Source organism: Sorex fumeus, unplaced genomic scaffold (genome assembly GCF_029834395.1).
Source record: "Sorex fumeus unplaced genomic scaffold, SorFum_2.1 ptg000240l, whole genome shotgun sequence".
Classification (NCBI taxonomy): domain Eukaryota; kingdom Metazoa; phylum Chordata; class Mammalia; order Eulipotyphla; family Soricidae; genus Sorex; species Sorex fumeus.
In genome coordinates this window covers 4,141,123-4,157,706 of record NW_026606297.1, presented here as the reverse complement: position 1 = coordinate 4,157,706, position 16,584 = coordinate 4,141,123, and the positions used below count along the sequence as shown (strand labels likewise).

The following is a 16,584-nucleotide window of genomic DNA, read 5'->3' as shown; positions in this document are numbered from 1 at the left end:
ATATATTTTATTATCACAATCACAATCACGATCATCCTGTTGTTCGTCAATTGCCTCGAGCAGGCACCAGTAAAGTCTCCTTCTCCCTAGGCCTGAGATTTTAAAAGAGCCATTTTCAATGCTCTTTCAAGGCTAGGAGGATGAGACCTATCATTGTTACTGGTATTTGGCATATTGAGTATGACACAGGAAGTTTGCCAGACTCTGCTGTGTGGGCAGGATACTTTTGGTAGCTTGCCGGGTTCTTCAAAGTAAAAACGAGATAATAAGATGTCGGGACTTAATAATAATAAGCACTTCTGGGGGCTGGGTTTTATACTCTCTGGGTCTTGGCCATTGATGGGACCAATAAATTATAAATTGATAAATAAATTTATAATCAAAGCCCAGAAGCACACTCACATCCCACAGCTGCTGCCATGCTGGCCCAGTAACGTCTCCACTGTGACACTTGTTGCTACTGTGCTTGGCATATTGAATATGTCATGGGTAGCTTGCCAGGCTATGCCGTGCAGGCGAGATACTCTCAGTACCTTGCTGGGCTCTTTGAGAGGGGCGGAGGAATTGAACCTGGGTTGGTTGGGTTAGCCGCATGCAAGGCAAATGCCCTACCACTGTGCTATCGCTCCAGCCCATCAATCAATTTAATAACAATTAATTTAATATCAATATGTTGGTTATTTATTATTTAATATTATTATTTAATATTAGTATTCATTATTATATAGCGACATAATTTATTATGTTATATAATAAATTGATAAAATTTATCAACAGTGACAGTTATATTTCACCATGAGGTCACTGATTTCTTGTCTGAAGGTTGACATAGCTGTGTGTTGTGTTGTCATTTTTATTGACTGAGTTCAGTTGGCTTCTATGTTACTTTTTTTCAATTTGACATGCTCCTATTAGGATGTCACTATTGAGTGATGTGGAATTTATAGGTGTTGTGTGGCCACATACGCTGCTGCTCACTCCAGGAGCTCCAGGATCTGTAGATCTGGATTGGTGGATGAGTTTGCCCGGTGGTGTGGAAAGTGAGTGTGATTGTTGAGGCTTCCGGAAGTATGGAGAAGTGGGAGAAGCAATGAACTTGGGCTACCATCATGGCAGCAGCTGTGGGATGTGAGTGTGGCTTGTGGGTTTTGGCAGGGCAGGAACTCAGCCAGGGGCCCTCCCAGGAGTGCACCAGAATTTTCAGGCCAGAAACATGCCTGCCCATGAATCTTACCTCCTTGGCTTGCACCTCTTTCAAGATTTAGTCTTGAATCTGTCTCACCTTAGAGATTGTTTTTTCTCTCTCAGTGATAAGAAGTATAGATAAGTGAGATAATTGAGGCTCAGAGAAGAATGAGAATATCAGGCTCAGAGAAGAATGAGAATATCAATGGCTGCATGCCCTTAGGAAATTACTCACCTTTTCTGAAATAGAACAAAACTAGTCTATTTTAGAGTTATGATCAGAACCCAAAGAGCAGTGCACTTAAGGAACAGCGTGGTCTGGTGCAGTTGCGTAGGGAATGTGAACTCGTCTAAGACAGAATAGAATGAAGACTTAGAGACAGGAAATCCAGTGTGGGAATTTTGGAATCTTGGATGATTTCATGCGTACTCTAACATATCATTTAATCCTGCTCAATATCAAATTCTGAATGTGAACAAAAAAACAGTAATGCTGAGCAGACATATATATGTATGTTTGATTAAAATTTAAAAAGCACACTCACTCAAAAATGATATTTTATTGTTTTGTGCATCCTTCAGCAAATATAAGTAACTTTTTTTTTTGCATAACCAGAAAGAAAATTTTTCCCTTGAATATGGCATATATCAAACTATCACAGAGAAGTAGTTACCTGGGATTTATAATTTTGGACAGTCTTAAGGCTTTAAAAAATTTTAAATCCTTAACAAATCTGTCTGCCTTTTCTCAAGTTCTTTTTCACATTCGTTTTTGCACATTTAAATGCGGTTTCTTTTTATATAATCATGGTCATTTCCATTTTTGAATAGAAATTGGTGTTGCATACAATAGAAATACTTTTTATGGGCACAAACGTTTCTATTCAATAATTTTGCTCTACCTATGAGCGCCCAAGCATAGCCTTTCTATTAGTAATCCTTGTCACACTGGAACTGAAATCTGGACAGTTTAAGCAGCAGAGTGGACAAAGTAGTAACATTGAGTGCATATTACAAGATTGAGAATTCATTCTCTATATATGAAAGGAGTTGATACAGTTTGCTGTCCAACCAGAACGAAAGCTTATGAAAATCCATTGAGATATTCTTTTTAGAAAGAATCCAACAATTTTTGAGAATAAAAATAGTTGATATTGAATGCGAAATCATTTGATGAGCATCTGTGACCGGAAAGATCGTAGTGGGGCTCAGGTCCTTCCTTTACATCCTGCCATCCTGGTTTATATCCCAATACCGTATATGGTCCCCAGAGTACCTCCAGGGGACACTACTGGAGCCCAGAGCAACTAGCATCTGAACATCACTACCATATGTGGCCCAGAAACCCCCTCATATCAAAAAATTATGAAGTTTTCATTTAAAATTCAAGTTTAATGTTAATACGCTGTCTATGAATTTAATTGAAAGGTAGAAGGTACATTTATGTTTTAGTTTCATAAATTCATCAATCATGAGACTATATTAAAATAGTTCTCATGGTAAAGAAATTAAATACCTGTATGCACACACAGGGTACAGTTTGAAACATATTAGGGAAGTAAATTTAAGTTGTTATCTCATGGATGGAGTGATAATATAACAGATAGGGTGTTTGCCTTGCACATAACCAACCCAGGTTTGATCTCAGTACCTCATAAGGTCCCCGGAGCACTTCCAGGAGTAAATCCTGAGGGCAGAGCCAGGAGTAACCCCTGAGAATAAATGGGTGTGGACCCAAAATAAACAAAAATGTTGTGTCCTCTGATTAGGGTGATAAAAAGCTACAGTTGGGTATATGTAAAATTAGTTTTAATACCTCCATGGGAACAGCAAGTAATACGTAGGAATGGGATAAGAAGTGAGAAAGGAACCATAAAGAGACCTTGTATTAAACCTATATATTTGAAATAGTCCATGTATTTGAAACTTATCCTAAGAACATCAGTAGAAAGGAAAAAGACATAGTTAAGTAATGTAATTCGAGATAATGAGAAAAGGATTTTATTTCACAAAAAAAAAAAATGGTAACAAGCGTTTAAAATGCTATTTGATGTGGGATATATGCACCTTAAAGTACACCAAAGTAGGAAAATTGAATTTAAGGTGAAAAGAAGAAAGACCTATTTCCATGTTACTTTGCATATTCTATACATGCAAGTATCCATTTATAGAAAAGTGAGTATCACCAAAGAGTAATAGTTCCAGGACCATTTGACAATGTCTGACGATGTGGTTGTGACATCCTCAGAACAAAAAGTTCTAGTGCTTGTTAGAAAAACCAGGACTGGTTAAGAGTCAACACACACAAGAGAGTTTTCAAGTATTATCAGGTCCAAACTGCTGAATATGAGACTTCGAGACTTTACGATAGATTAAACCAAACTGATTGGCAAAATAATAAAATTGGAACATTGATAATGCTCAAGAAAAGAAATTCTGAAGAAATATTTTGGGGATGAGTAAATTTCATAAATATGGTTCGTTGGGGTGGAGCCATAGCACAGCTGGTAGGGTGTTTGCCTTGCAAGTGGATGACCCCTCCACCCCTCTCGGAGAGCCCAGCAAGCTACCAAGAGTATCCTGCCTGCACAGCAAAGCCTGGCAAGCTACCCGTGACATATTCTATATGCCAAAGACAGTAACAACAAGTCTCACAATGGAGAACTTACTGGTGCCTGCTTGAGCAAATCGATGAACAACTGGAGGACAGTGCTACTGTTCTGTGCTTAAACACGTGCATGCTTCAATCTGTGAATTTAATTTAATAAAAGACATATGTGTACACAATTGCTTATACCATAATATTTCCTTGCTAATTATTCTCTCTTATTAGGATCATTTAATTCATACTATATCTAAATAACAGGATTTCTTTCAGTTGTTAAGACTTAAAAATGGGTCTCAGAATAAAGCATAAACTATTAGCTTATGTATTCTTTCTGCTTTTTTTTTTTAGGCAAATAAACGGAACTTAGAAAGCTGCCTTAATATAATTAGATGCAAAAGATGTTGTTTGGGGGCATCATTTGCATAATATTTATTCTTGATTTTAATAAAAATGTGTCAGTCACATGAGCCTTTAGGTGCCAAGCATGAATAAAAAACAAAACAAAAGAAAAAAAAAACATTAACAAACACAAAAGCAAGCCTAATACTTCTACCTTTCTCAGGGACCAAATGTTTGTACTAATTAAGGAAAAGCACCTTGAAAAGATGATCCCTGCAATGTGCCCTGAAAAGCAATTACCTGCAAATTTGCAGAATTGATAATGAAAGAGAGTTTGAGTCTTAAAGGCATTTGTGCAAAGCTTCCCAGCTTCAGTCTTTTGTATTTCAATTTTCTGAACTATTAGTGAAACTCTTCAGATTTCTAAGAGCATCCTATATTGAGCATTTGCCTCTTTCAATTCTGAAAAAGAGAGTGTAATTTGCGGCAATAGTATTCCCACCTTTAAAAAAAAAATCAGAATCAAACTGTTTACCAGAACTTTAATACAAACAAACAAAAAAATGCCTTGACTTTTGCAGGCTGTGCTCACTGCTTGCTCTCTGGCATCCTGGAATTATAATTCGTGAGTGTCCTGATTAGCTACCAAGTAATCAGCTCTCCCAGAGTAGATACCAGAACCAGGAAGCTTGTTGGAAACATAGCCTTTTGCAAATGATAATATAAAACACTTCCTATTCATTGTCTTGTCTATGGGTCTGAAGCTTTGTTAAAAAAAAAAAAATCAACTTGTTTTAACCCTGAAGAATCTGTAGTGCTGGTACTAGTTTTCAGATGAAAAAACTGAGACTTAGAAATTTGAGTCAAGTTCAGTTCAGTTTTGCTTTACTACTAAGTCTTTTTGTTTGTTTTGTTTTCGATTTTTTTTTAGTATTTTTGGTTGGGGGTTGTTTGTCCATGCTTTGAGGACACACCAAGCTGTGTGCAGGATTTACTCCTGGCTCTATGCTCAGGGCTAACTCCTGGCAGAGCTCAGGGGTCCATGTGTAGTGCTAGGGATTGAACTTGGTAGTTCGCAAGACAAATGCTCTCTGTTCCCAATCTTACTTTCTTTAAGTCACAATATAGGGCTTATCTCACAGTTCATCCATGAAAAGAAACCTGAGTTTATATATTTTAAATGTCACAAAGTAGAAAACAAATGTGTTTTACAACTTCAGAATGCTACGCATTAGAAGCCATTATCCATTTGTGTCACACATTGGAATAAAAGAAAGCAGAGAAAGTCATCCTATGTAATTATAGGATCTTGAATCAAAATATTCTTTAATTTTATACTTTCTCTATATTATGTAGCTTAATACAAAGCTTCTTTACTTTATATAAAAAAACATAATTGAAATCCCTGAGCAATATTTCTCATAGAATGAGAATGTTTAGCATGAAAATATCTCCCTTTAAATTTACTCTATTCCCTAATCTGTATTTCATTTTCATTTTGAATAAATCAAATATGTACTCCTTGTTAAAATTGTTAACATTTGCTTTGCTTAAGAACTTAAACAGTGCAGAATATATCTTAAATATTTTGGAAAAAAATATATTATTTGTATGCCAACAAAAATTATTAAGACAAGTTGTGAAATATTTTCAAAATTAAGATATAATATATAGAGAGCGATATAGAAATAATATATCTTTTTCAAAATTGATGATTACAGAGAATTAAAGGAGCTTACTGGTTCATTTCAAGTTTGATTATGGACTTGGAGAATAAATATCCTTGTGTATTTTCTGCATTCCTACTGATGGCTTAGATTTGCTTTATATCTTATGTAGTCAGAAATTTTTACTAAGCTGGAGTGATAGCACAGCAGGTAGGGCGTTCGCCTTACACGCGGCCGACCCGAGTTCAATTCCTCCGCCCCTCTCGGAGAGCCCGGCAAGCTACCGAGAGTATTCGATATGCCAGACACAGTAACAACAAAGTCTCCAATGGAGACGTTACTGGGCCCGCTCGAGCAAATCGACGATCAACGGGAGGGCCTTTACCTTTACCTTTTACCTTTATACTTTCGGTATATTTCAAAAATATGCATTTCCAAAGAACTCAAACTTTCAAAATGGAGGCTAGATAATAAGCATAAAATGCTTCAAAATCTATCCTGTTAAAGATCTCAGCAGATCTGCATCTCTTTGCCACATTTTCTAATAAAAGTTTTGCTTACTGAAAACAAACAGGAAAAGCTTGATTGATTCGTTAATGACAAACCACAATAGAACCTCCTCAAGTTTGTAATCTGCTAATCCAGAAGACACAATTTTTTAGGTTTGTGAAGGATGAATCATTATGCCCCTAAAACTAAAACGTGTGTGTCTTTCTCTTATATTTTGAAATATCATAGGTGATCTATATTGAAGTTAGCACATTTATTAGTGCTAATAACATTGCTCTTAAATGGTATGTGAGCATGGCATATGGAATTATAAAGGGACCTAAAAATGATAGAGACAATTCTAAATAGCTGTAACTTAAATGAATCAAATGAAATGTTCCAAGCACACACATAACTAGTCGTGAAGATTAGTAGAACATAATATAAGGCAGCCACATTCACAATGCTTAAAATCAAATATTTTTTGACCTTACAAATATTTCCAGTTCTAGGCTCAAATTAATCTAATAGTTTAACACGTATTGGTGAACATTCTGGAGATAACCTGATCCAAGGGGAAATATGCTTTCTGGATGTGTATATACAACCTATTTAATCCTGAAATTAACCTGTAAACTCGGGCGTACTGGTATTGCTAGCCTAAGTGGAAACTCAAATTTTAAGTTCTTTTCATGAGGATATTCCCAAGGGGGGAAAAAAAGAAGTAATGTTTAAATTGTTTCCATAGCATTTCAAGAGCTCAGGGTAGTTAAGATGGCTGATATCTTGGTTCCTTTAAGGAACAAATAACAGGAAAATTCATATCTTTTGTGGTGGCATTACTTCTTAGATATTTTTTTCTTTATTGGATGGAGAGTTGTTGCTCATCCTATTAGACACAATACATTATCAAGTGACAAATGATCCTTATATTTAATCTTCCTAGAGAGATTCTTTTCTGGATGCATGGTTTATGGAAAAAAAAATGCATCTCCAATGTGAACCAAAGACAATTTAACTTTTAAAAAAAATGAGTATGAGCTAGGCTACAGATGTGATAATTTTTGTTAATTTTGTAAGGTCCCTTGTCCCATGGGTCTCCGAGGGAAATTCCAGAGCTAAACTCTGCTAATTAGTAACTCTTCCTTACCTGCCCCCTCCCTGGTAAAGCCTTGAGATGTAAATTCTGTCTCCATTTGTTGATCCTTCCTTATCTGTTCCTCTGTTAGTAACTTTTCCCTTATCCACCTCCACTGGAATGCAGGTACCATGAGCTGTAAATTAAAGAGAGCCGGGTAAACATAGAAGATAACCAAATGTCTGAGTTAGGAGATACCCCCTAGCCGCCCATGAAATGCTCAGGCTCTGCTGTAATGGCCAGTGAAGGCCTAAATAAGATCCCCTTCAAAGAAGTTCGGGGTCTTGCCTGACGGCTCGACCCTGGCTAGCCAGTCTTACAATAAACCTTGCTTGCTGTTTGCAGTCTCTGGAGTCTCTTTGTCGTTAAAGGGAGATCACGATCCACATCTGTGTCCTAACAAGTTCAAACAATACTGCACTACTGTAATATCCTGTGGGTGTACATTGATTAAAAAGTGTTCCATCCATATCTCATACTCAGTAAAACTCCCCCAAATAGCAATTTGGGAAGCCAAATCTCGAATTTACCTTACAACACACAGCGTGTGTGTGTGTGTGTGTGTGTGTGTGTGTGTGTGTGTGTGTGTGTGTGTTTACGCGGATATCTAAAGTGTGTAACTGAAAGAAGTCCCCTATGCTTTAAGCAACTGATGTTTTTTCCCAAGCAAATCACTGTACTAATAGATTTCCATTACATAAGTTTTAAATTAATTTCTTGCAGTGAAATGGACAGACAATAATGAAAATAAGTGCTCTGGGGACTAAAATTTTGTTATTGAAATAAAAAAAAAAGAGCATGTTTCAATGCACTTTAACATGACAGCAATTATCCTTAGTCTATGCCTACATAATCAAAGGGAAATGGAGTGCCAGTGATGAGCTGAGTAATTTGTTTAAAGTAGCTTCTGTTGAAGAAAATACATGAGTAAAGGTAATCATTATTGATATTGAGTGCTTGCTTTGGTCATAACTTGCCTATTCGTTGGTCTATAAATTCTAATTTGAATAATGAATTTCAGCTTCTTTCAACAAAATGCAATTTCTTTTTACTTTTTCTCAGTGTATTAAAACTTGTTTACTAGAAATAGGAGGGAAAGAAAGATGGCGGCCGCATGGGAGCCTGGTGGAGAGCAGGTCTGAGACGGGGGTGGGGGTGCGATGGATACCTCATGGGACGGGGGGGGGGGGCGCTCCGGCCCGTCCTTCACGCCGGACCGAGGTCACCAGTTGCCCCCCACGAGCGGCTCTCCGGCACGGCCACGGCCCCAGAAGCACAGAGACCAATCTCTTAATTATCTGACTCTCAGTAGAAATACTTGCAGGGTTAATAAATAAAATAGCAGAAATCCAAAACCTCATTTAATTCCAAAACATCATTTAATTCTTGAACCCAGCTGTAGAAAGCAGATCATTTCACAATGCTTTTTCAGCATGGCTGAGTTTGGGGGGGGCGGGGTTAAAGTCTAAATAATAATGGTGCAACTTTTATCAAAACAATGAAGCTAGTCAAAGTAGACAGAGTGTTAACTGGAATTCATCTACTCCACAGACATTGGGGGGGGGTTGGGAGGGGTTATTGGGGTTCTTCGCGGTGAAAAATAAGTATTGCTAAAGGGAATTGTGATTGATATTTGCATGACTGAGACCTAAACTTGAAAGCTTTGTAATTTTTCCCACGGTGATTCAATAAATAAATAAATTAATTAATTAATAAAAAAAAAGAAATAGGAATTGGTGCATATATTCTGTGACAGAACAGAAAGTAGTTTGGATAATAAACATTACAAACCAGATTTACTACTTATATGGCAATTTTGCAAGACCTCCGAGCTACATGGGCATCTTCATATGACAGAGTAAAATGATCTAGGTTTTACTAGAAGGCACTAGTTCAGTCCAGGGATCTGAAGGACCATCTAGTAAGTACACATCTGGGCTGGGACAACTTAATTCACATACTGGAAACTTAACCCAGGTGATTCCTTATACGGGAACGTCCCGCTGTTTATTGATCATACAGGTTTCTCAGTGGCACTTAGTAGAAATGATATTTCTGTTTGTTTTGGGACCACACTCGTAGGTGTTTAGGGCTTACCTCTGGCTCTGCGCTCAGGGATCACTCCTGGCAGACTCCCCGGACTATATGGAGTACATGGGATCGAAACTGGCTAGGCCATGTGCAAAACAAGCACCCTGCCTGTTGTACTATGCCCCTGTTCCCTACTATGGTGATGCCTTGACATATAATTCATGCTGGATGTAGTAAACATGAGAAATCAATGGTTTGAATCACTATATTAGAAATCCCTGGAACATACATCTACATTTCCTTTCTTAAGGGTACCCTTTATATGTTCACCTATGTGTGCCAAAGCATTAGTAGGGTGTACTCTGGTTTGTGTGTTTCCTTAAGTTAAAAATACAGTATTAAAAATGGCATTTAAGGATTGATAATTATATTGCATATTTTTTGGTACTTTGTGGTCTGGAAAATAGAAGCATTTTTAAATAAAGTATATTTTATATGTTTTATTTTGTAAGTATATTCTTTGCCCAATGGTTAGATCATCTCTCAGTGAAGGAGTAAAATAAGCCTAGCACATGCTAATTTTTTTTCAGAAGTAAACTAACATTTGACACATCATATTCAGAATATATTTTATAATGTTAGATAGATATTGGGCTGGAGCAATAGCACAGTGGGTAGGGCGTTTGCCTTGCACGAGGCCAACACAACCAACCTGAGTTTGATTCCTCTACCCTTCTTAGAGAGCCCAGCAAGCTACTGAGAGTATCTCGCCCACACAGCAAAGCCTGGCTAGCTACCTGTGATGTTTTCGATATTCCAAACACAATAACAAGTCTCACAATGTTACTGGGCCCGCTTGAGCAAATTGATGAACAACGGGAGGACAGTGACAGTAACAGACGTAAAAATATCTCCATATGAATATATACTTCTCTAAATAACTAAGACATGACTTATTGGCCTGATTAATTCAATAAAAATATTCACAAAACAAAAAGCTCACCATGGAAAACATTATTTGATTTCACATTACTGTAAGGTAAAGGTAAAGGCCCTCCCGTTGATCGTCGATTTGCTCGAGCGGGCCCAGTAACGTCTCCATTGGAGACTTTGTTGTTACTGTGTCTGGCATCTCGAATACTCTCGGTAGCTTGCCGGGCTCTCCGAGAGGGGCGGAGGAATTGAACTCGGGTCGGCCATGTTGGCCGCTTGTAAGGCGAACGCCCTACCTCTGTGCTATCGCTCCACATTACTGTAAATAGCCTTTTAAAAATAAATACTTACTTAAATTTCATTGTGAGCTAGAGCAAATGCACAGCAAGTAGGGCGTTGGCCTTGCACATGACTGACCTGGCCAAATCAGGATTTTTTTTTTTTATTAGTGAAACACCATGAGGTACAGTTATAGACTTACAAATTTTTGTGCTTGGGTTTAAGTTATACAATGATCAAGTACTCATCCCTCCACCAGTGCCCATTTTCCACCACCATGAATCCCAGTATCCCTCCCACCCCCCTCTGCCCTATCTCACCCTGCCTCTGTGGCAGGTCATTCCCTTTTGTTCTCTCTCTCCCCTTTTGGGTTCTGTGGTTTGCAAGAGAGGCATTGGGTGGCAATCATGTTTGGTCTATAGTCTACTGCTTCTCCCATCCTGGGCCAAACCAGGTTTTGATTTCTCCTCCCACTTCGAAGAGTACCTCACCCGCATGGCAAAGCCTGGCAAGCTACCTGAGACGTATTCGATATGCCAAACACAGTAACAAGTCTCAATGTTATTGGGCCCACTGGAGAAAATTGATGAACAATGGGAGGACAGTGACAGTGAACAGTGAATTTCATTGCATTTTATTTTGTTTTACAATCTGGGGCACTCTAGAAGGTGCTCTGGTCCTGCTCCTGGCTTTGTGCTCCAGGACCACTCCTGGCTGATCTCAGGGGACTGGATATGTTGCTGGGACTGACGCGAGGTCAGCCTTTTGCAAGACAAGCACCCTACCCACTATAGAAATGTTCCATCCCTTCTTGAATTCTATGTTAAAGATCTCACATGTCATATGTAAAAGGGTCTATAGAATGTCCTATCAACAGGAAGAGTAGCTTGCCAGAGGTTTTGCGTTTCTTGAAATTTATAGTTTTGAAATGTATGGAGGTAGCAATATGTACCTTGATTTTTGTGCATTTTTTCCTTCAGATTGTTGATTTCTTTCCTTTCTTTCCTTATTAATAAGCACTACCTGCCTTGTAAACACATTATTGATTTTCCAGCAGTAGTATTTTGTCTCTCCTTTTTTAATTGCTATGTTTCTAGTATCTTTTATTTAGCCCTTCATGGAACCTGTGTGTGGGGAGGGGGGTGAGGGGGGTGTTTAGTTTATAATTCTAACTGTGTATGGCTTTAAAATTCACAGATAAAAATAATTGTTTCTACACATGAAGTTTGCAAAGTTTGCAGGTAAATCTTATGAGCAATATCTAGAAACTAAAAGTATAATTTTTTTTTCTTTTTGGGTCACACCCGGCGATGCTCAGGGGTTACTCCTGGCTCATGCACTCAGGAATCACTCCTGGCGGTGCTCGGGGGACCATATGGGATGCTGGGAATCGAACCTGTATCAGCCATCTTGGCTGCGTGCAAGGCAAATGCCCTACCGTCTGTGCTATCGCTCCAGCCCCAAAAGTATACTTTTAAGGATATTGACATACCATTTTTTAGAGCCCTTCCTTCAAATTCATTTTCATTATTTAACATCAAGTAAAAAAAAAATCCATCTATCTTTTTCTCTAGATACTTCATTGACTACCATGCTGATGATGACAGATCTTTTAACATCGATGCTAATACTGGAACCATTAAGACTGCAAAAATTCTTGACAGAGAAGAAACCCCATGGTACAACATCACCGTTGCAGCTTCAGAAATTGGTAAACTGCTTTGCATCAAGTATCATAAAGAAAGATGTGTTTGTATATGAAGATGTTCTGAGACTTTCTCAGGAGTAGGGTTCCCATGATTTTATTTTTAATGGCAGGATATAGCAGAGTGAATCAAAGACATAGATAAAAATTAGTCAGGGCCAGAACGGGTAAATAAATCTTATCTCTTTCTTTTTCATTCATCTCTATTTAGTGGAGGAAAATTGACATCACAGGACAATTTGTCTTCATTACTAAATCAAGGCATTTGTTTCACTCTATCATGTGTTTATGACTTTTATAGTCAAGAAGGTGTAAGAAGAGTAGTTCACATGTGTTAGCATCATTAAAAAAGAAATTGAAAATATATCATTGTTCTTACATACTGATATCAGTGTCACACTCAAACCCAAGCTTAAGTTAACATACATTTCCTGTTAGCTTTGAGAAATGAAATTTTAATATGTAGGTCTAAACTCTTGAGAAAAAATTATGAGATATGGGTGGGTGAGACCCATCTGAAATATTGCACTGTGAAAAACATATAATTTCTGAGCAAATGCATAGATATCAATAAATATCTCTGATTTTAAGATATATGTGTATGACTACATTCTAATGAGTTAAGAATAGCACTATGAAAATGGATTGTCATAACAATGAAGTTTTTTAATACATAGTTAAAAATAAAACCAAAGGTACCAATTACATCAATTTTATAATTACATTCACAGTTGTACATACATTTAGTAAAGATTCTAGTGTACTTATGAGAAACTATTACTGTATTAGGAATTCAAAATATTTAATTTATTAAACAACTATATGAAATTAAATTATTTTTATTTTGCTCTAAGCATAAGACATTAAAATAGTTTGAGATATGATTCACATGTTATAAAATTTATATTTTAAAATATAATGCAACATCATAATTTTCACCTTTTCTGAACTCCGATAATTACCAATAGTTCTGTTCTTATTTCCCTAGGGAAAATGAAATACCAAACTTTATAAATAAATAAACTTTATAAATAAAACATTTATCTCATAGAATTTGTTGTTTTCAAAGTTGTATATCAACAATATACTCAAATCTATTTTAGTATATTTCATTACTCCAAAAATAAACCTTCTCCAGTCCATTGATAACATGAAGTTCCTCGTTTATATGTCCCAAACAGGTTAGCCTCTCTTTCAATGTTTGTTACACATAGATATCTTATTTTTCTCAGTATAGCAAATACCATAAACTAGGTACTTTCAACAGTATACATTTAACCCTCACAGTTCTGGAGCCTGGGAAGTCTAAGATCAAAAGACCAACAGATTTGGTCTCCCATTTAGGGTCTGAGTGTTCATTTATAAGCCTCTCTTTCCCAAAGACATTTAATAGGATCAAAGTACAGAATTGTTCAGGTGTCTTATTTTGCATAACAGATTTATTCTCTTTCATAAAAACTTCATCAGGATGGAGCTAGAGTGATAGCACAGCTGGTAGGACATTTGCCTTGCACACAGCTGACCTGGGTTGGATTCCCAGCATCCCATATGGTCCCCTGAGCACTGCCAGAACTAATTCCTGAGTGCAGAGCCAGGAGTAACCCCTGTGCATCGCCCGGTGTGACCCCCCAAAAAAAAGAAAAAACAAACTTCATCATGATGACTTTATCATCTTTGATGCTGAAGATAACTCAAAGAATTGAAGTGCATGTATGACATGCACAGGGCCTGGGTTTGATCATAGCCACCACATATAGACCCAGGAGTCTAGGGACAATATATAGGTATTGACCTACTGACTCAGTAGTATTAATGAACTCCACAAACAAACAAATAAGAGCTAATTATCTCCCAAAGTTCCCACTAACTGATATAAAAGAACAGGAAAAGGGGATTAAATTTTAATATATGTATGAGAGGGTGCATGAATCCTCATTCTACAATAATAGATTTGCATATAATCATCATTTGATATAAAAGAAAAATACAATATGTGATATGTTGTCACTTGATTATTTTGCTTAGCACATGTTCCAGGAAATGTGGTATGTATCATCATTTGAATTTTTCTTCAGTGTTAAAACTTATCCATAGTATATATGTGCATATTTCATGTATCCATATATCATTGAATAAGCATTTGTGTTATTTTTACTGCTTGCCAAGTAAGAATAATAGGCATTAATTGGTAGTTTTTGTGTGAAGGTGTTTTCATTTTTCCTGGGTATATATCCAGGAGTACTTTTGATAAATTATACAGATACTCAATACTTAACATTTTACCAATTACCCATACATTTTGCTAAGTAGTACATTTATATTTCAATTGGTAATTCTTCAGGATTCTAATATTTTATGCAATTCACAATAATTTTTATTTCTTATCTCCTTTTCTTTTTAGTGGGTATGAGGTCACAGATAACTGTGATTTATTAACTTTTATGATAATCTTGTTACAACTGGAGCAATAGCACAGTGGGTAGTGCATTTGCCTTGCACACGGCTGACCCGGGTTCGATTCCTCTGTCCCTTTTGGAGAACCTGGCAAGCTACTGAGAGTATACTACCTGCATGGCAGAGCCTGGCATGCTCCCCATGGCACATTTGATATGCCAAAAATAGTAACAACAAGTCTCACAATGGAGACGTTACTGGTGCCGGTTCGAGCAAATTGATGAACAATGGGAGGGCAGTGCTACAAATCAATAAACAGATTATTCCATTTTAACCTATTCTATGTGAATCTATCATGTTTTTTGCAGAATTAATTGCAGAATCAGCTTAAGTGATTTTCATTCAGACGTTTTCAGCCTAATAGTCTCTTCAAAATAAGCGTTCATTAATTAGTTTTAAATTCTAGTTATAAAGAATCCATGAGTGAATTTGTTTGTGATCATTCTAATCAATGGTAATTTTAAAAAAATTACATAAAGTGCATATTTCTACTCACACAAAACTAGTCTAATTTGTCAGAATAGAATATTTAAGAATATTCTACTCTATCTGCCTTTATGGTCAGGTGATGTTTGATAAAGGAGTTGAGAACATAAAATAGAGTTAAGGCAGTCTTTCCAATAGCTGGTGTTGGGAGAAGTACATAACTACAAGCAAGAAATTAAAACTGTATTTATATCTCACATCTTACACCAAAGTCAACTCTGAGTGAATCAAAGGACTTGAGATCAGACCTGAATCTATAAGGTACATTGAGGAATACATAGGCAGAAAGCTCCAAAAACTAGACCTCAAAGGAGTCTTCAACAATATGTTGCCATCAACATGGGCTACAGACTTAAAACTGAACATAAGTTACTAACTCAAACTTTAAACATTTTATATTGTAAAAGAAACATGGGTTAAAACTAAACAATTGCTGAGTGGTAAAAATCATTCCCCCACAACATATCAGATAAAGGGTTGATATCTGAGATCTATCAAGTCCAAGATCAATAACAAAATCTAAAAGCCCCATCAAAAAATGGGGAGAGGAAATGATCAGAAAAATCTCTGAGGATGATCAAGAGGTGGCCAAAGGGCACATGAAAAAGAGCTTGTCATCACATTTTTGGAAATCCAAATCAAGAGACCAATTAGGTATTATTTGACATGAGTAAGAAAGCTCTCTATCAAAAACACTGGGAGCAATCTGTGTTGGCGAGGATGTGGTGGCAAAGGAACCCTCAAACACTGCTGGTGGATATGTTGTCAGTCTAAACCCTATAGAAACCATTATGGAGGCTGCTTAGTGAACTCAGGATTGAGCTCCCTTATGACCTAGCTTTCCCATTTTGGGGTATCTCTGCCCAGGACAGAAAAACATTCATTCAAAAAAGAATATACACACACCATTATTCATTGCAGAATGCTAATCTTTTAAATCAACCTAGATGATCAGATCATGAAGATGTGGAATACATATGCAATGGAATATCACCAGCTATAAGGAATGATGGAATCATTCAGTTCACAGAAACTTGGATAGAACTGGAAGATATCACGTTAGATGAAGTAAGCCAGAAGGATAAACACAGGATGATATCACTCATATGTGGTATTTAAAACAACTGGATGAGGGAATGCAATATTTTAAAGGGAGGATTCCCTAATCAGCCTTAGCCCAGGGTATAGAGAAGAGAAGGAAAAAGAAGCATGTGCTGGGGTGGAGGTTTGAAGGGAATTTGAGGACATTGGTGGAGGCAAGTTGACTAAT

General features: G+C 37.0%; 1 protein-coding gene across 3 annotated transcripts in view; it reads left to right on the top strand.

Annotated features, from left to right (window-relative positions):
• Positions 1-16,584, top strand: part of CDH18 (cadherin 18) — a 784,408-nt gene that overhangs the window by 707,240 nt on the left and 60,584 nt on the right. For all 3 annotated transcript variants that reach the window (XM_056108952.1, XM_056108953.1, XM_056108951.1), the window contains exon 8: positions 12,244-12,380. In XM_056108952.1, coding sequence (XP_055964927.1) covers positions 12,244-12,380 — 137 coding nt within the window. The remainder of the gene's footprint in view (positions 1-12,243; positions 12,381-16,584) is intronic.